This window comes from Ambystoma mexicanum, chromosome 8 (assembly GCF_040938575.1).
Source record: "Ambystoma mexicanum isolate Mex_15411 chromosome 8, UKY_AmexF1_1, whole genome shotgun sequence".
Classification (NCBI taxonomy): Eukaryota; Metazoa; Chordata; class Amphibia; order Caudata; family Ambystomatidae; genus Ambystoma; species Ambystoma mexicanum.
The window spans coordinates 1,108,092,535-1,108,114,617 of NC_090929.1; the positions used below are offsets into that span (position 1 = coordinate 1,108,092,535).

At 42.7% G+C, this 22,083-nt stretch overlaps 1 protein-coding gene across 1 annotated transcript in view; it reads left to right on the forward strand.

Moving 5' to 3' along the window:
* The first annotated feature begins 20,438 nt into the window (after positions 1-20,438).
* LOC138473212 (protein-arginine deiminase type-3-like) overlaps positions 20,439-22,083 on the forward strand; it is an 85,264-nt gene continuing 83,619 nt past the window's right edge. The window contains exon 1 of the mRNA XM_069611780.1: positions 20,439-20,503. Within this exon, the coding sequence (XP_069467881.1) occupies positions 20,439-20,503 (65 nt within the window). The remainder of the gene's footprint in view (positions 20,504-22,083) is intronic.

Below are 22,083 nucleotides of genomic sequence, written 5' to 3' on the forward strand. Positions count from 1 at the left end.
TTCAGAGAGTCGAAGTTGGTGTTATTTCTGACCTGAGGGGTTTTCGGTTATGGGTCAATCTGCAGACAGGTTTGTTGTCATTGATTTTAGTTTGGAGAGTAGCTATTTACCAAGGAGCACCTTTTGAATACAATAGGTATGTAATACCTGTCAATCTTGGGATGTTAATATGTCATTTTCATATTTTTTCTAGTAAAGTCAGGCATGTGGTAGTAGTACCTGAGCAAGCACTTGGTGGCATCCCCTAGAGGTCAGGGTGAGAAGTACATGACAGCAGCATCTCATATATGATGGAAATACATGCCATATGATCAGAGAACTTGAGCATTTGTTTTATTGTATGTGGTTTAAAAAAACCTTTACAACAGTATTTAAAAAACGAGATAATCAGCGCATTAACCTGTTATTACATAATATCACATGATCCCAATACCTACATATTAAATTAAACCACTGCCTATATTACAATTCATTACTTATATCAATGTTACACAATAATAAACAAGTTCAACATTATTGCAGTTATGAACAATTAATTACACAATTATAAACAATCCATTAATTTAGCATATAGAACCAATTACTTTGAAATCGGCACTAAACAATTCATTACAATGTGGCAAATGTTATAAACATCAAATCCAATACCATTTAAAAAATCTTAATTCATTGAACATACAAAGGAACCGGTTTAAAAGTTAAAAGGAGGAGAGATTTGTGGGACATTAGGACAAGAACCGACCCTCATCAAATTTCATAAGAGGGGTCCTGCATATAAACTAATATATTGACAGGGTTTATTGACAGGGTTAAGAGACTGGTTAGTGGACTGATAATACTGCATCAAATTTCATAAGAGGCGTCTGGCATGTAAATTAGTGTATTAACAGGGCTAAGAGGCTGATTAGTGGACCGATAATGCTGTATCACATACGTTGTATAAATCTGTACACTTCATAAATGAAGCAATTGCTAAACCTTTTGAAATATTCTGAATATTGATACAGTGGGACCATATGTATTCATCTTTCCAATTGTGACCCCATTTCTTACATTTTTCCCCAAAAAGTGACCTTTCATTACACAGTGAGGGGCACGAGAGAAGTAAATGCTTAACTGTTTTGATTACACCATTCGTCTTACCGAATAGACAGTATGATTCCTCCATACCTATAAATTTAATCCGTAAAAGAACTTCATGTGTTGGCAATATATTCCTACATAGTTTTAGCAGGATCGCACGATAATATTGATTAGGAAATTGTAGAGAAGAGGTGAGATAGCCCTGCGTTTCTTATGATCCCGGTGTAGGTGTGACAGGGAAAGATATGAGTGAAATCTATCTGTCGTGGCAATCCAGTCTTTTTTCCGAAGGGCAACTTTTTGATCCTTTATGGATTTGAAATGAGGGTCTCTCTGTCCATACCAAGATCATTCAAACATTGATCACAGGTCTCCTGGAATCTACTCAGAAATGTATTCCGTTTTTTTACTGAACCACATGCATCCAATAATGTCACTAAATCTGCATATAGCGTGCATAGGAGAGGAGCAATCATACTACAGAAAAGGGTTAACAAGCTCCAAGTCCCCCGAACCTCCAGGGAGGCTAGTCCTAATTTATATCTAATGGCCACCACTGGGACAGAGTTTGTTATCTTAAGGCCCCCCCTCCACATCATACCCTCTAGTGTATCCCAAAGCTTTGCTAATTCACAGTAATGCAATTCCATACCATATACAAGCTTTGGCACTGCTTTACCATAAAAAAAGATAACCAAGGGTTTAATAGAGAACATCCGAAATTTTGATCCCAGATCCCAAGTAGAGCACACTGGTTGATATATCAATTGGGACCCTTTGCATACTCCAGTTTTGTTGTTTCTTTCTCTGTCCTCTAGACAGCACAACAACACAGGTCTTTTTAGGGTTAACAATCAGCCCATTCTCTTCTGCATAGACTGCAAATGTATTAATCAACCATTGGAGACCCACCTCAGTAAAATCGAGGAGTAAGAAATCGTCAGCTTATGCCAACCAAGGTATACGCAACTCACCCAGTTTTGGTGTAATCAGCCCCGCCTTCGCCAAAGATTCCCCAATATCAGATACATATAAATTGAATAGACATGGGGCAAGAGCACAGCCCTGTCTCAATCGTCCCACCTAAGTAAGTATCCTCCAGGATAGATTGCCATCTAGGTTAAGTGTAACCCTTATTCCCTCATTGTCATAAACTTGAGCATTTCATAGCAGTACCTATCAAATGATAGTGCATGGGCATATACTGGCAATACCTAACAAAAGATCTGTGTCTGGCATGTGATGCAAAAATAGGGTAACTGGTCTAACTATCTAGGCATATAATGGCATTTCTGGCAACATAGAAAACCTTTTAACTATAGGAAATCCTAAATTACTGGTGTTACCAATGCCTGTTTATGCATGGTTCATTCCTTAATTGGAGACTGCACAGAGGGTGCTGTGTGCGGCTAGTCACAATAGTTTGTGTGTGAGGTCACAACAGCTCTGTGTTAATAACTACTACTGCAGTCCGAAGGATGGATGAACTGTCCACTTGGATGCAATCCAAGGGAGTCGAGCAGAATGCAATCACATTCTGAGAGCTCGTCAGTGAACACTGAAATCACGAGCCACTTAATAAGAAGAGTCACTGCCAATTAATCAGAAAGCATCCGCTTGTGTCATACCTGTGTAAGGCACTACGCACCAGCAAGCATGCATCAGTATTCTATCAGGAGGAGAGGTTTTCAGCTAATTATGAAAGGGGAGGGCCCACATATGTTTCCCTTTTTAGCCTGGGTGTCCTGTAACACTATAACAGAGGAGGGACAGCAAACATTCGGACATCTTCACCCCAAGTGACTGCAGGGCCAAAGGGAGAGCCATGTCTCAGCAAAGGACTATCTCTGTTTCTTGCCAGAAGCCTACGCACACCGTGTGTGTGGTTGGGACGCCGGCCACTGTGGATGTCTATGGGTAAGGAGAGAAACATTTTATTCCTTCGAGGATAAGGTCCCACTGATACTTTTTCCCAATGGCACTCTTGTTCCGCTCAACTAGATTCACAGATGTCCAGCATTTAATTTGAATATTCATTTGGTTGGGAAATTATACACATGAAAGGACACAGTAGGGCCTTGAACAGATATTCCGGTTTAGGGAAAACTTTTGTAATGAGTACAATCCAGAAGACAGGCCAGGGTGAAATGTTTGGCTCCAGTGCATTTTATGAAAACAAGATTTGATTCCATAGGGTAAGGGTGAAGTGAGATTTTTACATTAAGGAAATGTTCTTGTAACATGATTACATTCTTTATGGAGATATAATCTGGGTCTGGGGTGAGATGTTCATAGCAATGGAATTATTGTATAAGACAATGACATTGCATATTGACATCCTGGCTGCTGCAGTGGTGAGATGTTGAATTTAGAGATTATTATCATAGCAGATGAAATCCAGATGGAGAGATAGTCTGGGATCTGGTGAGATGTTTCTATCAAGGGAATGGTTTTATAACAGGAGCACATTGCATATTGAGAGCCAGGCTTGTGCAACGGTGAAATGTTGCATTAATGGATTATTGTTACGAAAGGTTTAAATCCATACAGAGAGATATGCTGGCCTGTGATGAGATGTTGTATTAAAACAGCTGTTTTAATATGGAAAAAAACAAATTGTAGAGATTAACTGGGGATATGGTGACATGTTCATATCCAAAGAATGACATTTGAATAGGATTACATTCATAGAGAGAGGGGTTGGGGTGAGATGTTTATATGAAAGAAATGGTTGTATAACAAGATTACATTTGAGTGGGACAGGTATGCATGGGTTGCGGTGAGATGTTTGGATGAAGGGGATGTTCTATAACAGGAGTACATCCATAAGAAGTGGCATACAGAAAGCAGGTTTATGGTGAGCTTTATTTTACCCGGGAGATGTCCTCTTAGCTGAAATCATTTGTGTAGATCACACAGATGAGCACACTCGAGCTGTAGAGTGTAATTGCTTGTGGTAGTGCCTTGTTTTGAAGGTATACCTAATGCTCGAATGTAACTGCTTTAATTTCTTTATCTTTACCTTTTTTTTTACCAATTTCTTTTACCACAGGGTGCACCTACTCACACCTTCTCTCCAACTCCCCCACCCTCTCACCCACCAATATTACCTAACCCCAACCCACCATCTCCATGTTTTCGTGGTAAAATAGGGTACACAAATTTGAGCAAAAGAAATTCGATCAATTGGGGGTCAAGCCATAGACACAATACCTTGGTTTCTTGCATAGTCCTTAACTCTAGTGATTAACTGGTCATTATATTTTGACAGTTTTGGCACACGTTAAATTTGTGGGAGTTTTTCTTAGCAATGGAAAGTTTTTATACAAGAATTGCTGAAAGAGGGTGCCAGAAACCGAGGCTGTGAGAAGTTCTCATAAGAGTAAATAGACCACAGAGAGGTGCATGCTGGGGCCGTTGGGAGATATTCCCATCAGAGAATAATCTCATATATTATTTCCACAGTCATGCACATGCATAGATTGTGGAGCGATGTTCGTATTAGGGACATTCTCCTATAGCAGGATTTAATTCTTGGAAATGCAAACATTGGGAGCGTGGCCAGATTTTCTACCATTACCATTTCTACCGCCCTTCCCTTCGTAACCTACCTACTACTCAACTCTATCCCTAAAATGCATTGAAGTAGCTTCATTCAGACTTGACATTGTTACCTTTTCCTCTCTTAAATCCTTCCTTTTCAGGCATATCCGCTTCCTGTCATCACTTATTGCACTTTGAATCAGCCTCTCTGGACACTGATAAGCCTTACATAAACAACTGTGCAGACATGCGCGGTAATCATTATTTAAAAGAAATACTAAATGAAACTCTGGGAAGTGGAAGGATGTTTTAACCGAGTAGCATTCTTGTAAGCTTATTAACTCCAATAGCGGCATAAAGCTATCAGAGGAACAGTTTAGTAGCTGGAGCGGTCAAAGAACTTGCTGGAGAGGGAGGTGGTGATTTCTGAGAGAGCTCTCAAAATAAGGGCTGTGTTGCTGCAAACTAGTTTTCTGGGTGGAGCTGGCTTCAATTATCTATCATGCCTTCACATTAAATCATTAAATCATTTATATCTTTACGTATAATTAAGGAACTTATTAAATGACAGGCAGTGAGCCTTCTTTCAGGATTGCTCATTTGTCTGCTAGTTGATGTGCCGCGGAATTCAATGCATGTGGGTATTCTATGTTATTTGTATTGATTTACTGCTGTTTTATAAGGCACCAACCATGAACGCAGTCGTGTCGTCCCCCTCCCCCCCCAAAGGGAAGGAGGAGAGAGAAAGGGTGGGATAGATAAGGGAAGAAGAAGTGGGTGTCTGATTTTATTTTATTTTATTTTATTTGCTTGTATAGCGCGCTGAACCCTGAGGTAGCTAGGTGCTTGGCTTAGAGGGAGTGTTACAGACATGTTACAGACATGTTATACATGAGTAAATACAGAAAAGGTACAGTGGTGAAATGGCTGGATACAATAAATAGTGAGAATCCGAAGAGTGCTAAAGTTTACATGTCGCACTAATCGAGAGGTTTAGTGGTACACAATTTACATATTTACAAAGATTAATAGGCAGAGTGGTTGTAAGTTAGGAAGTGGTGGTCAGAGAAAGGAGCCAGGATTTCACTTTGAATCGGAACGCTAGGAAGGAAGGTTCGTCCCTGAGCGCCGGGGGCAGGGAGTTCCATGTTTTTGCTGCTAGAACAGGGAAGCTAGTTCCCCCTGACTTTTGGAGTCTGAATTTGGGGATGCTCAAGCAGTGGGCATATTTGGTTCTGGTGGGCCTTGAAGTGTTTTTTGCAAATTGCAAATTTGTCGGCCAGATATTTGGGGGCGGTATTGTTGAGACATTTGTGTGTGATCATGAGTGTTCTGAATGTGATTCTGTCCTTTATGGGTAACCATTTAGCCGATTGTCTGGGCGGGGACATGTGGTCGAAACGTGGTATATTGAAAGCTGCTCTAAGAGCATTATTTTGCAATATTTGGAGCTTTTGGATGTTTTGTTTACCGGTGCCTAGCTAGAGGGAATTGCAGTAATCGATTTTGGAAAGTATGTTGGCCCTGGCCAGTGTGATGCAGCTTTGTGTAGACAGGACTGCTCTTCAGGCAGTTATAAGCTTAGTGGTGTAGGCCAATGAGGAGGCTGTGGAGTTTACTTGTCTAGATAGTGACAATGTAGAATCGAGGTAGACCCCTAAGGTTTTGGCATTGCTGGATACCTTGATAACATTTCCATCTATTGAAGGAGTTGTATTGAGGGTTAAGTTTGTTAAGGCGTTGTCTGGATCCAATGAGTAGAAGCTCTGTTTTGTCGTCATTAAGACACAAGCCATGCTTGGCCATGCAGTCTTGTATTTTGCTGTAGATTTCATTGAGGCGGGAAGAATCGATCTTGTATGTGCCAGAGAGAGTGATGAGAATCTGAATATCGTCAGCGTAGTTTGTGTAAGGTACATTCATGTCGTCTAGAAGGTCCAATAGACGCACGGATCTTTCGGATAGGAAACATTGGATCCATTTGGCTTCGTTCGAGGAGAAGGAAACTGAGGAGGTTAGGTGCGAGGTTAAAATGCTGTGGTCAACTAAGTCGAAGGCAGCAGAGAGGTCCAAGAGTAGGAGTAGGGACGGGGGGCCTTTGTCTTTTGCCTCGTCCATTTAGATCTTCAGATCAAGCAAGGTAGTCTCAGTGCCATGTCTTGGTCTGAAGCCAGACTGACGGAGGGCTAGAAGGTTGTGGGATTCAAGGTGGTTATGAATTTGAATATATGCAGCTTTGTCAAGGACTTTTAGCAGGAATGGGACAGTAGTGATGGGGCGGTAATTTGTGGGAATGTTGGGGTCTAAGGTGGGTTTCTTAATCAGAGATTTGACCCAGGCATCTTTGAGATTCTTGGGACCAGTACAAGAGAAAAAAGAAGAATTGATCAGTGATGCGATGAAGGGGGCAACGTCTTTGGCTCCATCTTTGATGATGGAACCTGGGCAGATATCTCCTTCACATTTGCAGGGTTTGAGACTGGCAATGATGGAGTCAACCTGTGTAGTGGTGACCGGTGAGAATTCAAAGAGGTTAGTGTTGTTTGGGCATGGATTGTGGTATGCTGTGGTGGAGCCTTTGGTAGCTAGGAGAGTTCTCTTAGTTTCAAATATTTTGTCTAAAAGTACTTTCTGGATGTTAGCACACCATGAGGCGTCTTTGTGACACGTGGTCTGTGGAGGTGTGGGGGATTCCAATTCCCTGAGGATTGTGAAGAGTTCTTTCACATTTGAGCTGGCATTTTGGATTCTGTTGTTAAATGTATCGCTTTTGGTTTTAATGATGGCTGTTTTGTATTTGAATGTGGCTGTTTTGAAAAGGGACAGGTTTTGGGAGTAGGGTCCTTAATCCATTTAAATTCTAGTGATCTTTTGGCTTTCCTCAGTGCTGTTAATTCTAGGGTGAACCATTTGTTTATGTGGCTGGGTTGTTTGGCTTTCCTGGTTTTGAGTGGATCTATTTGGTCAAGTGCTGGTTGAAGGTTTTTGTTGAACAAGTCGACTAGTGTTTCTGGCTCTGACTCACTGTCAGAGATGGGATTGATGATGGGCTGGATGAGGGGTCGGAGAGTCTCGAAGGTGTTGGACTTTTTGTTTCTAGTAATGGCTGGGGGTGCTTGGGCCTGCGTCGTCTAGGTAAGATGGGAGGCTTCTAGTTCAAAGTGAATGATGGGGTGGTCTGACCAGGCACACAGGATATTAGATAGTATTTTGAGGTTGCAGTTTAGGTGAGTGGCCCAATCGAGGGTTCTACCTTTGCAGTGGGTGGGCTCCGATACGAGTTGGTTGAATCCTAGGTTGAGAAGGGATTGTTCTATCATAGTGGCGTGCGAGTCTAATGGGTCTTTGAATCCTAGGTTTAGATCTCCTAGGAGTAAAATGTGATCATTCTCAGCCTTGGAATATTCTGGCTCAGATAGGCATGGGAGGCAGAGGGATGAGAAAAGAACTGGAGCATCAAGGTGAATAACTATTAAATGATTTTCACAAGGGCAATGGGCAGAGGGAGGAGAGCCAGTCAGCAAACAACAAAGAGCACAGCAGCAAGCCAGCCAATAGTGTCTATGTCAGAGGTAATGTTGTTGAACAAGACCCCAGTGAGAGTGAGAGGTTGACCTCAAGAGTGGAAGGCTTGCTTGAACAGAAGCATCTTCAGATTTTTCCCGAACATCATGCATTGATCATCCAATCTCAAGTTGGGGCAACCTTTGTTCCCCAGGTCTAGCCAGCCAAGAGATTGCCCGGGAAGAGGTTGTGGAGGTACCATTGTAAATAATGTCAGTCTCTGAAACATTGATGCAAACGCTGTTGTCAATCACACAGTCGCTGATGTGTGACTGATAAGAGGGAATGGCCACATGATCAAACATAGGAATATCGAGTTTGTATGTAATCTGGGTATCATCAGTATAGATTTTGAAGGCACTGAAAAAGGAGCAACAAAGTCAGAAAATGGCTGAAAGTAGGAGTTAAAATGCCAAGGAGAGAGGACAGATCATTGGGGACACTGCTGTTGAGGACACTAGGCTTAGAAAAGAAAGGCCCTCACCCGATTTGTAGTTCCTTGTCATTGGGAAAGAGGCAATCCATTCTATCCCACTGCTATTAATGTTGAAAGAGTCTGAGGGGGTTAGAAGAGTGTTGCATTTCTCAATGTTGAACACAGGTATCAAATCAAGGTAACTGAAAATGGCAACAGTGTTTTTACCCATCGAATGGAACAGTTTGTTGCTCTTAAACTGCAAACCTATTCCTCCCACTAATAAGTCAGAGGCCAGACTGCAAGTCAGGTAACAGGTTGCTTAACTGCAGCTTTGCAACTGTTGGGTAGACAATTTCCCCAGAATGTTGCCTCAAAAAGTCTGGTGGCAATGTGGTGACAGTTGACTAGGATGACATGATCGTCAGATGGCTTCTTCAGGAGGTGGGAAAAGCAAGTCTTTCTTAAGGCCATAGAGACACAAATCAAGCTGAAAGAACTGTTGACTGGATCTGTGAGAATGGAGGCCTAGTGATGTAATGTGCTTTCATTACCAGAGAACTATTTGCTATACTAAGGGAACTAGAATCCCCTATACCCCCACCAGACAATATAATTAAAGATAAAGTATGGTGCACCAGCGTCCAAAACGCCCTAACTAATAAAATCAAAACTCTCCAAACCAAAATCGCTCTGAAAAAAGACTCTCTCACCACCAATGAAGCATCTCCCAGCAACCACGACAAAACAGCCAACCGTCCAGGCCAGAATCTCTTCAGATTTACCAAAATATCTATCCCAGAAACAGAAAAAGTTATAGCCTCACTTAAACCATCTAACTGCAAAGGCGACAACTGCCCTCCCCAGATAATCAAGGATGCTGCTAGGGATCTAGCCCCCTTTATAACCAAGCTGATCAACGCATCCTTCTCCTCCAACACCATACCAAGTAACCTCAAAGAATCTTGGGTCCTGCCTCTCCTCAAGAAGCAAACCCTAGACCCCGCTATTCCCACCAATTACAGGCCCATCACCACGGTGCCATTCCTGTTAAAGATAATAGATAGAGTAGCATAACTGCAGATTCAGCAATATCTTGAAACTCACAAACTACTAGGCACCCACCAATCAGGCTTCAGACCGAAGCACGGCACCGAAACAGCCTTAATCGATCTTAAAACCCAGATCAATGAGATTAACGACAAAGGGAACACTGCCATGTTACTACTCCTCGATCTGTCGGCAGCATTTGACCTGGTAGATCACGCAGTCCTGTGCGAACACCTGGCCTCAGCAGCCCACTTCTCGAAAGAGGCCATAGCCTGGATCCAATCATTCTTGGACAACCGAACTATGAGGGTCTTCTCCACCCTAGCCTCAGCAGACTCCATTAAAATAACCTGTGGGGTACCCCAAGGCTCCTGCGTCTCTCCCACCCTCTACAACATCTTTACCAAGCCCCTATTTGACAAGTTGGACAGACTGGGTGTCTCATATACCAATTATGCAGATGACACCCAGATCCTCATACCCCTTTCAGGCAACTACGCTTCAGATACGGCCTTGGTAAACAAAATATATCTCATCATTCAGGCATGGATGGCCACACACGGTCTATGTCTAAATGATGAGAAAACCGAAATCCTGCTCCTCGGATCCAATACCAATCTCAAAAAACTCAGTTCCAACTATAAGGCCTTCAACATTGATGGCAACACCATCACAGTGGCCAAAACAGTGAAAACACTAGGCTTTCACCTTGATGCAACCATGTCACTAAAAAAACAAGTTAACTCACTAGCATCCTCTACCGCCTACACATGCAAGCTAATTAGGGCAAGTAGAGCCTTCCTCACCCAAGCTAGCTGCATCATCATAGCCAACGCCCTAATACTATCCAGACTGGACTATTGCAACGCCATGTACCTAGGAGCCAACAAATGCATAACCAACAAACTACAGACACTACAAAACAACGCTCTCAGAACAGCCCTCAACCTACCCTCCAAGGAACACATCTCCAACAAAAGGAGAGAACACAAATGGCTTAAAATCCACGACCGCATCTCCCTCAAAACGGCATCACTCACCTACAAATGTTTAAACAACGCAGCCCCCCCCTATCTCGCATCCAGAATAAAGAAAAAAACGTCCACCCGCCCCACCAGATCGATTAATTCCTACTGCCTGCAGGTACCCAATTTCAGACAAAAGAAAACCGGCGGCAGCAGCTTCCCTGTCTTGGCAGCCCAACACTGGAACGCCCTCCCACTCTACATTAGGACAGACCAATCCTACTATAGCTTCAGGCGAAACACCCTCACTTGGCTGCGGGCCAATGATCCTCACGACTAACCCTGCCATCTAATCTGATCATGCCAGTGCTATAACCTGACTACCATGCACAGCCTTAAATATGTAAATATGTAAATGCAACCGAACTGCCCCCATGCACAGTACTAATTATGTAAATTTGTAAGCTTTCGCTCAATTATATGTATATATGCACATCCCACACAATGTAACTGTAAATGTAATGCTCTTTTTCTCATGCCTATCTTATTCTGTAACCAAGTTTTTATGTAATCCTATCTTCCTGACCTCTGTTGCGCCCTGTTACCTCTGGGTTTTGCGCGCTATACTAAATAAATAAACAAACAAACAAACAAACAAACATTAGTAAAGGCCGGACAAAGGCAGTCCTGCCTGGAAGAAACCTTCTTATTTTGGACTGTTTAAATGATCCCTATAGGGGTGTCTTTACTTGAACAAGGTTGAAGCGGAGTGAAAAGCCAGAGGTCAGCTCAAGGGAAATTCCTGATGCCCAAGAAGTGGAGGAGTCCAGAAATGTGACAAATGGCTGCTTTAATAATAGATTTCAAAAGCAAGGATAGGCACACAGACCTCTGCAGATTCCAGTGCACGCTCAACTCATTACAGGCTGGTAATGAGGTTTTATTACACAGTGACATCATAACCAAAATATACACTCCTGAACTTCAGATTAGACAAGTTTGCATGAACAATATGTACAAACATATATCCTATAGGGGATAAATGATCTAATTGGCCTGGCCACATGGCCACATGCAGTAGCTCCGCCTGTTGCAATATATCAGTGGGTTGTGAGTGGCTCCTGCAACAAAGTGTGAGCAGTGTTAGAGGTAAGTAAGGATTGGCTATTACAGGCCTTTTCAGCCTGGGAAAGCAACCTGCTCATGAGCACAATTGGGGTGGAGAGGAGGACCCCAGAGTGCCGCCTTTTCTCAATATGGTTCCCACTCTCTGATCCTCCTGGCCTAGAGCAAGGACATTCCAGCTTCCAACGTTATGCTGTGTTACTTTTGTATGTTCTGCCTTCAGTTTGGTGGGAACAATGGTCTCTGCTTGGCTCTTACATTTTTCCCCAAAAAGTGACCTTTCATTACACAGTGAGGGGCAAGAGAGAAGTAAATGCTTAACTGTTTTGATTACACCATTCGTCTTACCGAATAGACAGTATGATTCCTCCATACCTATACATTTCCTCCGTAAAAGAACTTCATGTGTTGGCAATATATTCCTACATAGTTTTAGCAGGATCGCGCGATAATATTGATTAGGAAATTGTAATAGAAGAGGTGAGATAGCCCTGCGTTTCTTATGATCCCGGTGTAGGTGTGACAGGGAAGGATATGAGTGAAATCTATCTGTCGTGGCAATCCAGTCTTTTTTTCGAAGGGAAACTTTTTGATCCTTTATGGTTTTGAAATGAGGGTCTCTCTATCCATACCAATATCATTCAAACATTGATCAGAGGTCTCCTGGGCTCTACTCAGAAATGTATTCCGGTTTTTTACTGAACCACATGCATCCAATAATTTCACTAAATCTGCATATAGCGTGTATAGGAGAGGAGCAATCATACTACAGAAAAGGGTCAACAAGCTCCAAGTCCTCCGAGCCCCCAGGGAGGCTAGTCCTAATTTATATCTAATGGCCACCACTGGGACAGAGTTTGTTATCTTAAGGCCCCCCCTCCACATCATACCCTCTAGTGTATCCCAAAGCTTTGCTAATTCACAGTAATGCAATTCCATACCATATACAAGCTTTGGCACTGCTTTACCATAAAAAAAGATAACCAAGGGTTTAATAGAGAACATCCGAAATTTTGATCCCAGATCCCAAGTAGAGCACACTGGTTGATATATCAATTGGGACCCTTTGCATACTCCAGTTTTGTCGTTTCTTTCTCTGTCCTCTAGACAGCACAACAACACAGGTCTTTTTAGGGTTAACAATCAGCCCATTCTCTTCTGCATAGACTGCAAATGTATTAATCAACCATTGGAAACCCACCTCAGTAAAATCGAGGAGTAAGAAATCGTCAGCTTATGCCAACCAAGGTATACGCAACTCACCCAGTTTTGGTGTAATCAGCCCCGCCTTCGCCAAAGATTCCCCAATATCAGATACATATAAATTGAATAGACATGGGGCAAGAGCACAGCCCTGTCTCAATCGTCCCACCTAAGTAAGTATCCTCCAGGATAGATTGCCATCTAGGTTAAGTCTAACCCTTATTCCCTCATTGTCATAAACTTGAGCATATCATAGCAGTACCTATCAAATGATAGTGCATGGGCATATACTGGCAATCGCTAACAAAAGATCTGTGTCTGGCATATGATGCAAAAATAGGGTAACTGGTCTAACTATCTAGGCATATAATGGCATTTCTGGCAACATAGAAAACCTTTTAACTATAGGAAATCCTAAATTACTGGTGTTACCAATACCTGTTTATGCATGGTTCATTCCTTAATTGGAGACTGCACAGAGGGTGCTTTGTGCGGCTAGTCACAATAGTTTGTGTGTGAGGTCACAACAGCTCTGTGTTAATAACTACTACTGCAGTCCGAAGGATGGATGAACTGTCCACTTGGATGCAATCCAAGGGAGTCGAGCAGAATGCAATCACATTCTGAGAGACCGTCAGTGAACACTGAAATCACGAGCCACTTAATAAGAAGAGTCACTGCCAATTAATCAGAAAGCATCCGCTTTTGTGTCATACCTGTGTAAGGCACTACGCACCAGCAAGCATGCATCAGTATTCTTTCAGGAGGAGAGGTTTTCAGCTAATTATGAAAGGGGAGGGCCCACATATGTTTCCCTTTTTAGCTTGGGTGTCCTGTAACACTATAACAGAGCAGGGACAGCAAACATTCGGACATCCTCACCCCAAGTGAATGCAGGGCCAAAGGGAGAGCCATGTCTCAGCAAAGGACCATCTCTGTTTCTTGCCAGAAGCCTACGCACACCGTGTGTGTGGTTGGGACGCCGGCCACTGTGGATGTCTATGGGTAAGGAGAGAAACATTTTATTCCTTCGAGGATAAGGTCCCACTGATACTTTTTCCCAATGGCACTCTTGTTCCGCTCAACTAGATTCACAGATGTCCAGCATTTAATTTGAATATTCATTTGTTTGGGAAATCGCACACATGAAAGGACACAGTAGGGCCTTGAACAGATATTCCGGTTTAGGGAATACTTTTGTAATGAGTACAATCCAGAAGACAGGCCGGGGTGAAATGTTTGGCTCCAGTGCATTTTATGAAAACAAGATTTGATTCCATACGGTAAGGGTGAAGTGAGATTTTTACATTAAGGAAATGTTCTTGTAACATGATTACATTCTTTATGGAGATATAATCTGGGTCTGGGGTGAGATGTTCATAGCAATGGAATTATTGTATAAGACAATGACATTGCATATTGACATCCTGGCTGCTGCAGTGGTGAGATGTTGAATTTAGAGATTATTATCATAGCAGATGAAATCCAGATGGAGAGATAGTCTGGGATCTGGTGAGATGTTTCTATCAAGGGAATGGTTTTATAACAGGAGCACATTGCATATGGAGAGCCAGGCTTGTGCAACGGTGAAATGTTGCATTAATGGATTGTTGTTATGAAAGGTTTAAATCCATACAGAGAGATATGCTGGCCTGTGATGAGATGTTGTATTAAAACAGCTGTTTTAATATGGAAAAAAACAATTTGTAGAGATTAACTGGGGATATGGTGACATGTTCATATCCAAAGAATGACATTTGAATAGGATTACATTCATAGAGAGAGGGGTTGGGGTGAGATGTTTGTATGAAAGAAATGGTTGTATAATAAGATTACATTTGAGTGGGACAGGTATGCATGGGTTGCGGTGAGATGTTTGGATGAAGGGGATGTTCTATAACAGGAGTACATCCATAAGAAGTGGCATACAGAAAGCAGGTTTATGGTGAGCTTTATTTTACCCGGGAGATGTCCTCTTAGCTGAAATCATTTGTGTAGATCACACAGATGAGCACACTCGAGCTGTAGAGTGTAATTGCTTGTGGTAGTGCCTTGTTTTGAAGGTATACCTAATGCTCGAATGTAACTGCTTTAATTTCTTTATCTTTACCTTTTTTTTTACCAATTTCTTTTACCACAGGGTGCACCTACTCACACCTTCTCTCCAACTCCCCCACCCTCTCACCCACCAATATTACCTAACCCCAACCCACCATCTCCATGTTTTCGTGGTAAAATAGGGTACACAAATTTGAGCAAAAGAAATTCGATCAATTGGGGGTCAAGCCGTAGACACAATACCTTGGTTTCTTGCATAGTCCTTAACTCTAGTGATTAACTGGTCATTATATTTTGACAGTTTTGGCACACGTTAAATTTGTGGGAGTTTTTCTTAGCAATGGAAAGTTTTTATACAAGAATTGCTGAAAGAGGGTGCCAGAAACCGAGGCTTTGAGAAGTTCTCATAAGAGTAAATAGACCACAGAGAGGTGCATGCTGGGGCCGTTGGGAGATATTCCCATCAGAGAATAATCTCATATATTATTTCCACAGTCATGCACATGCATAGATTGTGGAGCGATGTTCGTATTAGGGACATTCTCCTATAGCACGATTTAATTCTTGGAAATGCAAACATTGGGAGCGTGGCCAGATTTTCTACCATTACCATTTCTACCGCCCTTCCCTTCGTAACCTACCTACTACTCAACTCTATCCCTAAAATGCATTGAAGTAGCTTCATTCAGACTTGACATTGTTACCTTTTCCTCTCTTAAATCCTTCCTTTTCAGGCATATCCGCTTCCTGTCATCACTTATTGCACTTTGAATCAGCCTCTCTGGACACTGATAAGCCTTACATAAACAACTGTGCAGACATGCGCGGTAATCATTATTTAAAAGAAATACTAAATGAAACTCTGGGAAGTGGAAGGATGTTTTAACCGAGTAGCATTCTTGTAAGCTTATTAACTCCAATAGCGGCATAAAGCTATCAGAGGAACAGTTTAGTAGCTGGAGCGGTCAAAGAACTTGCTGGAGAGGGAGGTGGTGATTTCTGAGAGAGCTCTCAAAATAAGGGCTGTGTTGCTGCAAACTAGTTTTCTGGGTGGAGCTGGCTTCAATTATCTATCATGCCTTCACATTAAATCATTAAATCATTTATATCTTTACGTATAATTAAGGAACTTATTAAATGACAGGCAGTGAGCCTTCTTTCAGGATTGCTCATTTGTCTGCTAGTTGATGTGCCGCGGAATTCAATGCATGTGGGTATTCTATGTTATTTGTATTGATTTACTGCTGTTTTATAAGGCACCAACCATGAACGCAGTCGTGTCGTCCCCCTCCCCCCCCAAAGGGAAGGAGGAGAGAGAAAGGGTGGGATAGATAAGGGAAGAAGAAGTGGGTGTCTGATTTTATTTTATTTTATTTTATTTGCTTGTATAGCGCGCTGAACCCTGAGGTAGCTAGGTGCTTGGCTTAGAGGGAGTGTTACAGACATGTTACAGACATGTTATACATGAGTAAATACAGAAAAGGTACAGTGGTGAAATGGCTGGATACAATAAATAGTGAGAATCCGAAGAGTGCTAAAGTTTACATGTCGCACTAATCGAGAGGTTTAGTGGTACACAATTTACATATTTACAAAGATTAATAGACAGAGTGGTTGTAAGTTAGGAAGTGGTGGTCAGAGAAAGGAGCCAGGATTTCACTTTGAATCGGAACGCTAGGAAGGAAGGTTCGTCCCTGAGCGCCGGGGGCAGGGAGTTCCATGTTTTTGCTGCTAGAACAGGGAAGCTAGTTCCCCCTTTTAAACCATAAGGACACTTCTCTCCAAATCTTTTTAAGCACCAGGCAAAACACCATTTTAGCCAGTAAAATATATCCTTTTCCTTCCTACACAGTGGCATAGGCAAAGTTTCTAACCTGAATAAGCCTCCAAGTACACGGCAATTGTACCCGTGTGATAAAACAATTCGAAACAACATTTCCTTTTTGGATCGCATACCATCAACTAAGGTATGCTATACTCTCGTTATTTGTTCCATTAAGTATGATCCTCCTTGTCAGGGGTGCTGCTAGGTCTGGAAAAGATCCAGCGCTACGCTAATATCGGGACTGTCGGGACTCGGGGTTAGCTAGCCTTTTGGTTGCAGCCCCTGAGCTGCTATCCGGGCTAAAACCAAAAGACCTGGGGCTATATCACCCTTAATGCCCCCTAGCAATGCCTCAGCTCCTTGTGCAGAGTTCGAACAGATCTGGGATAGCGGGCCAAGACAGACGGGAGGAGCGCTGTTTCTTCCCCACTGGAGTTCAGGAGGTCGATGTTCCCAACAGTAAAAGAGGCAGAGGGGCAATTGAACGTAGTCAAAGCGTCGGATAATAAATGTGGGGTGTCAAGCAGAGCAGAGGTCACCTTAGGATCATTGCCCCACCCCGGTGATCCAGAGTTCATACGGGGCGTCTAGTGCTATAGCTGTAAATAAGTCCCACACGCAGCAGCCATTACCATTGCTATCATTGTGCCATCCGGAGTTTCTTTTTCCTGGTTCAAGGGGCCGCTAGGTGTGAAACTGTTCTCATTCGTAATATGTGAGTATTCCTTCATTGCATCCTGGTACATGTGGCTGCTATGTGTATTATTACTCTCGTTGTCATTTATAGTATTTGAGTCCTCATTTGCGTTTTCTCCATAGACTGCGTCGCCCCTTGAATGCGAGTCCGGGAGCTGTTGAATTGAGACCAGAAAGCGATTATTTTCTGTGATCAAAAAGTTCGCCTCCGACACCTGGACCAATGGGCTGTTGGGCTTTTTCATAGCAGTATTTCATTAAGTTGTGATTTTGCGTTTTACCAATAAAAAGTTCTCTTAGTCGCTGGAACCAGGGCAGATGGAGTAGACAAAATCATGGTGTGCAGCAATTGTGACAGCGCTCATATAATATCCCCCCTTCCCGTTGTGCTACGCCTCACTTTATTGGGGTGGGTGGGAGTATAGGGGAAAGTGTCCTTTCGGTTTCACTCCCACCACGGCCCAGCCGCTCACCTCATGGTTGCGGCCCTTGATGATCTCTCCGCTCCTCTATGTAAATGCTGCATTGGTGCTGAACTTGTTGAACACCCGCACCTTTGTCGGCTCTTTTTCTTCTTTTCTTTTTTTACAGCATTTACTTTTCTTTACTAGCTTCTCAGGAAGTTCCTAATTGGAGGTGAGATTGAAAATGCCAAATAAGGTGTCAATAGGGCTTACCTCAGTGAATTGATTAGCAACGGATGGAATCACGTTAATGTTATGCATGTCCGCGTGAGAGTGGTCTTCATGCATCATGATAAGGGTGTCGCTTTTAGGAGACAAAGAAACAACAGATCTTGGGGTAGTAACTTCATTGGGTGGGCACTAAACAGAAATTACACTCTCCTCCCAAGGCCAAATATCAGATGACACAGAGTGATTTTGATTGAGGAATGGCATCCCAGAGCGATGCATAGCATCAATTAGAAGACCCTTGATGTCATGCAAAGTGATATGTTGGTACATTTGCGCCTTCTTGATATTTTTACAGATATTAATCAGACTTTGGATTGCATTTAGAAGCTTGTGGGGGGCAGCCTCCCCATCAGAATTCATTGTGCCTTCCAAAGGGGCTTGATATATGCTGCTAGCCTCGGGATCTGCATTAAATAACTTTGGGGATCCACTAATGTTTGAAATGTCCAGATTGACATTAGCCATAGCCGTATTCGATCGTCTAGCCCCAAGGTTGTTCCCACCTATGTTTGTGTCATTTTGCAAGCTGAAACATAGGTTAAGGAGTGACTTAATATCGATTAGCAGCAATAAAGTGGAGGAGTAGAGTAGAAGTCAGATGCGATAGTGAAGAGAAAAGGAGAACAAATGAGTGCCTCAGAGGGATGAGATCATGGTTAGTTAGGGTCAAAAGGGAGATTTTTGTGGCAGTAAGACAACCACTAGATCCAACCTAGTGGAATTTCCATCCACCGCAGCCACCATGCCAGAGACCAGTAGGCAGCCTCAGGCACTAAACCTTGGTGACCCAATAGGTGAATCACCTGTTTGAAACGACTGAATCCTTTTTTTACTACTTAAATCTCAGGTAACTTATATGATCCGCCTTGTGCTACACTTTATAAGAAACCATTAACACAACTTAAACCAATAGTTTTGCTTGTTTTACTTAGCCTTAGTTTTTTTTTAAAACAATTTTTCTTTATTTTCATTTAACAACAAACAAACGCAAACAAATAAACAATAACTCACAACATTTGCTCTGGCACTTTCGGGTTTGAGTTCATATTATGCATTAATCCGTTCAGGTCACAGCTAGGCTCCCTCCTCCTCCATCATGGTGTCCTCGTTCCGGTCTGTGTGCTGCACATGGGTGCAGATGAACAGTTCTTCTCCCCTCCCGGCTCGCTTGAATCAGTTGTGCTGTTTTCATCGTTGTTTCCAAATAGGTCCTGTACCAGTGTGTTCCACGCTAGTATTCTGGCCCCACTGTTATTTTCTCCCCTTTGCGAGGCCCTGGTCCAGACCGTTGTTTCTGCTACTGCCCATTTTTGTAGGTCCGCCCAACAGCCTTCTATCGAGGGTCCAGCGCTTGCTTTCCATGCCATTGCGATGCAGCGTTTTGCCAGTATTGTCATCAAGTCTTTCATCTTTGCCCCGTGGGCCCTCTGCTTATCGCCCCTCGGGAACAGGCCCAGTATGTAGGACGCCAGGGACCAGGCTCGCATATGGATTCCTGCCTTCGATGCTCTTTCCTGTATCGTATTCCAGAAGGCTGTCACTCCCGGGCAGGTCCAAAACATGAGCACCATATCTGCCTGTTCTTCCTGGCAGCGTGGGCAGCTCTGTATTTGTCTGTCCCCCATGTTTGACATTCTTTTAGGCGTTAAGTATGCCCTGTGCACTATGTAGAGTTGCAGCTGCCTGAACCTTGCGTTTGTGGAGACTTTCTTTGCCTATTGGAGGGCTCTGTTCCATTCTTCGTCCTTGAGGGGTCGCTGGAGTTCCTCCTCCCATTTTGTTCGACTATTCAGTTTCCTAGAGTTGATGGTGCCCAACAGTTGTTCATAGAGTCTGGACACAGTGTGTCCCCCCTCGGATGCTACTTAGCCTTAGTTAATGGGTGCACTGGAAATTATTGGTCCCAGTGAGGGGTCTGAAATGAGAGATGGACACAAAGTGGTAGTGTTCTCAACATCAGACATCTTCATTAAAAGAAAAGGGTTGGATAAAGGTCTTTCTGTCCCTATATTAAAGAAAGTTTCCCTGCCGAAGAAACTAAAACTAAAGATCAGTCTGTGTCTTGTCATCAAAATTATATATACTGTCCTTGTCTCCAAAACAATTCTGACCCTCACACTAAATATCAACAACTAAGAAGTGTAAGGAAAAAGTGTCTCTGACTTATGTTTAACGAAAATGTTCAAAGGTGAAACAAATGAATAAATCCAACAGAAATGGTTTCTCCAAAAGAGAAGTCCTTGGATTCAGAGGGTAGTTCCCTTTACCTGGAATATTTCAGGTAGGATGGCAAAAATGTCTTTTCCCAAACAATGTTTATTTAAGGAGGACAAGAATTTCTCTTCTAAGTAACAGCGTCTCTAGGCTAGCAAAAGTTTCTCTTTTGCACAACTGTTATTTCAAAGATGGTACAGGTGTCTTTTAGTTTCCTCTGGATCCCTGGAACACTCTCCTGACAGGTATCTCCATACAATGTCTCTTTCTTTTATACACTTTGAGTAAACTCCCTGGTATACTTTCTTGACAGGTATCTTTCACGCAAAAGGCTTGCTGCCTGATATATCCCATTTATCAGTCCTTCTTTCAGTGTTCTCTTTATTTTCTACCATAGCGCAGTTGTATTCCTTTACTCTCTATACTTCATTGATTCTGGATGTAACTGATCCAAAGCTTCCCCATATGGACCTCTCACATATTAAGACTAGTTCAAGTTCAAGTTTTCTTACTTCTTGAACAGTACTTATTTGTTTATGGCAATGCTTGCTCGAACTTTCCCCGCATTAACTTCTGATATTTGGAGACTTGTGCAAATGTTGTCTTTCAGCTTCCTCATCAACATTCATCTGCTTATAGTCATATGTGCTCCAGCTTTCCCCATATTGAAATTTACATTTATATATTTATTTATGTGTTTTAGTTCACTAAGAAATATTACAAATTTCAAACAAACACCATTAAACATGAAACCTTAATAATTCATCATAATCATCGGCATATTGACATTTCAGACATGAGAAATTGTACAATTTCAGTCTTTTAAATTACGTGGTCTGTATTCAAAATACTCTTTCAAGTGTCCGTGTATCTGTTGGTTTGCCCCAGGGTTCCGATTCTCTCTGGGCCAACTCACTAGTGTTTCATGACGTTCCCGGCCTCCTGCACACTGCTGCTGGGTCTTCCCTCTGGAACAGCCTCCCTGCCACTATGAAACTTGAGGAGAACCGTCTCCGGTTACAGAAGCACCTCAAGACCTTCCTCTTCGCTTCTGCCTTCTCTTCTCCTCTTCCCTGCTGATCTGTTCTCTCTCGGCATTGTGCGCCTGGTCACCCTCTGACTTCTGGGCCCAGGTACCTGCTCATCCTGCACCCTCCCGCATTGCCTCCTGGCAATCCCTTCCACTGGGGTCTGTACTTGTAACCTTACAGTGCCCCCCCTGTTTTCTGCACTTATCTGGCACACCCTGCCTGTTGCCTTATACCTAGCACTTGCCACTTGCTGGCTGTACTACCACTGTTTTTTGCTTTTATTATTTATTTACTTATGTTTTATTTATTTGTATTCTTTTGCTCAGCACTATTCCACCTCCCCTCCACCCCCCCATGCACTTTCCCCATTTTCCTCTCCTATGCACTTGTGCGTTCTCAATATCACTGGGCCTAGTAAGATCGTTTTTTTTGTTCTCCCCTGTTCCCCTCCCTTGCCTTGTCGCGCTCTGAAACACTTGTGTACGAGGGCAATGCAAATAAAATATTAATACAATATCAATACAATGTAGGAATAGCATCCCACACTTGACAGACCCACTTTCAGCTCTTCCCTCGGTTTTGTTTTCACTCGCCAGAAAAGTGGCTGTTTTTCTGT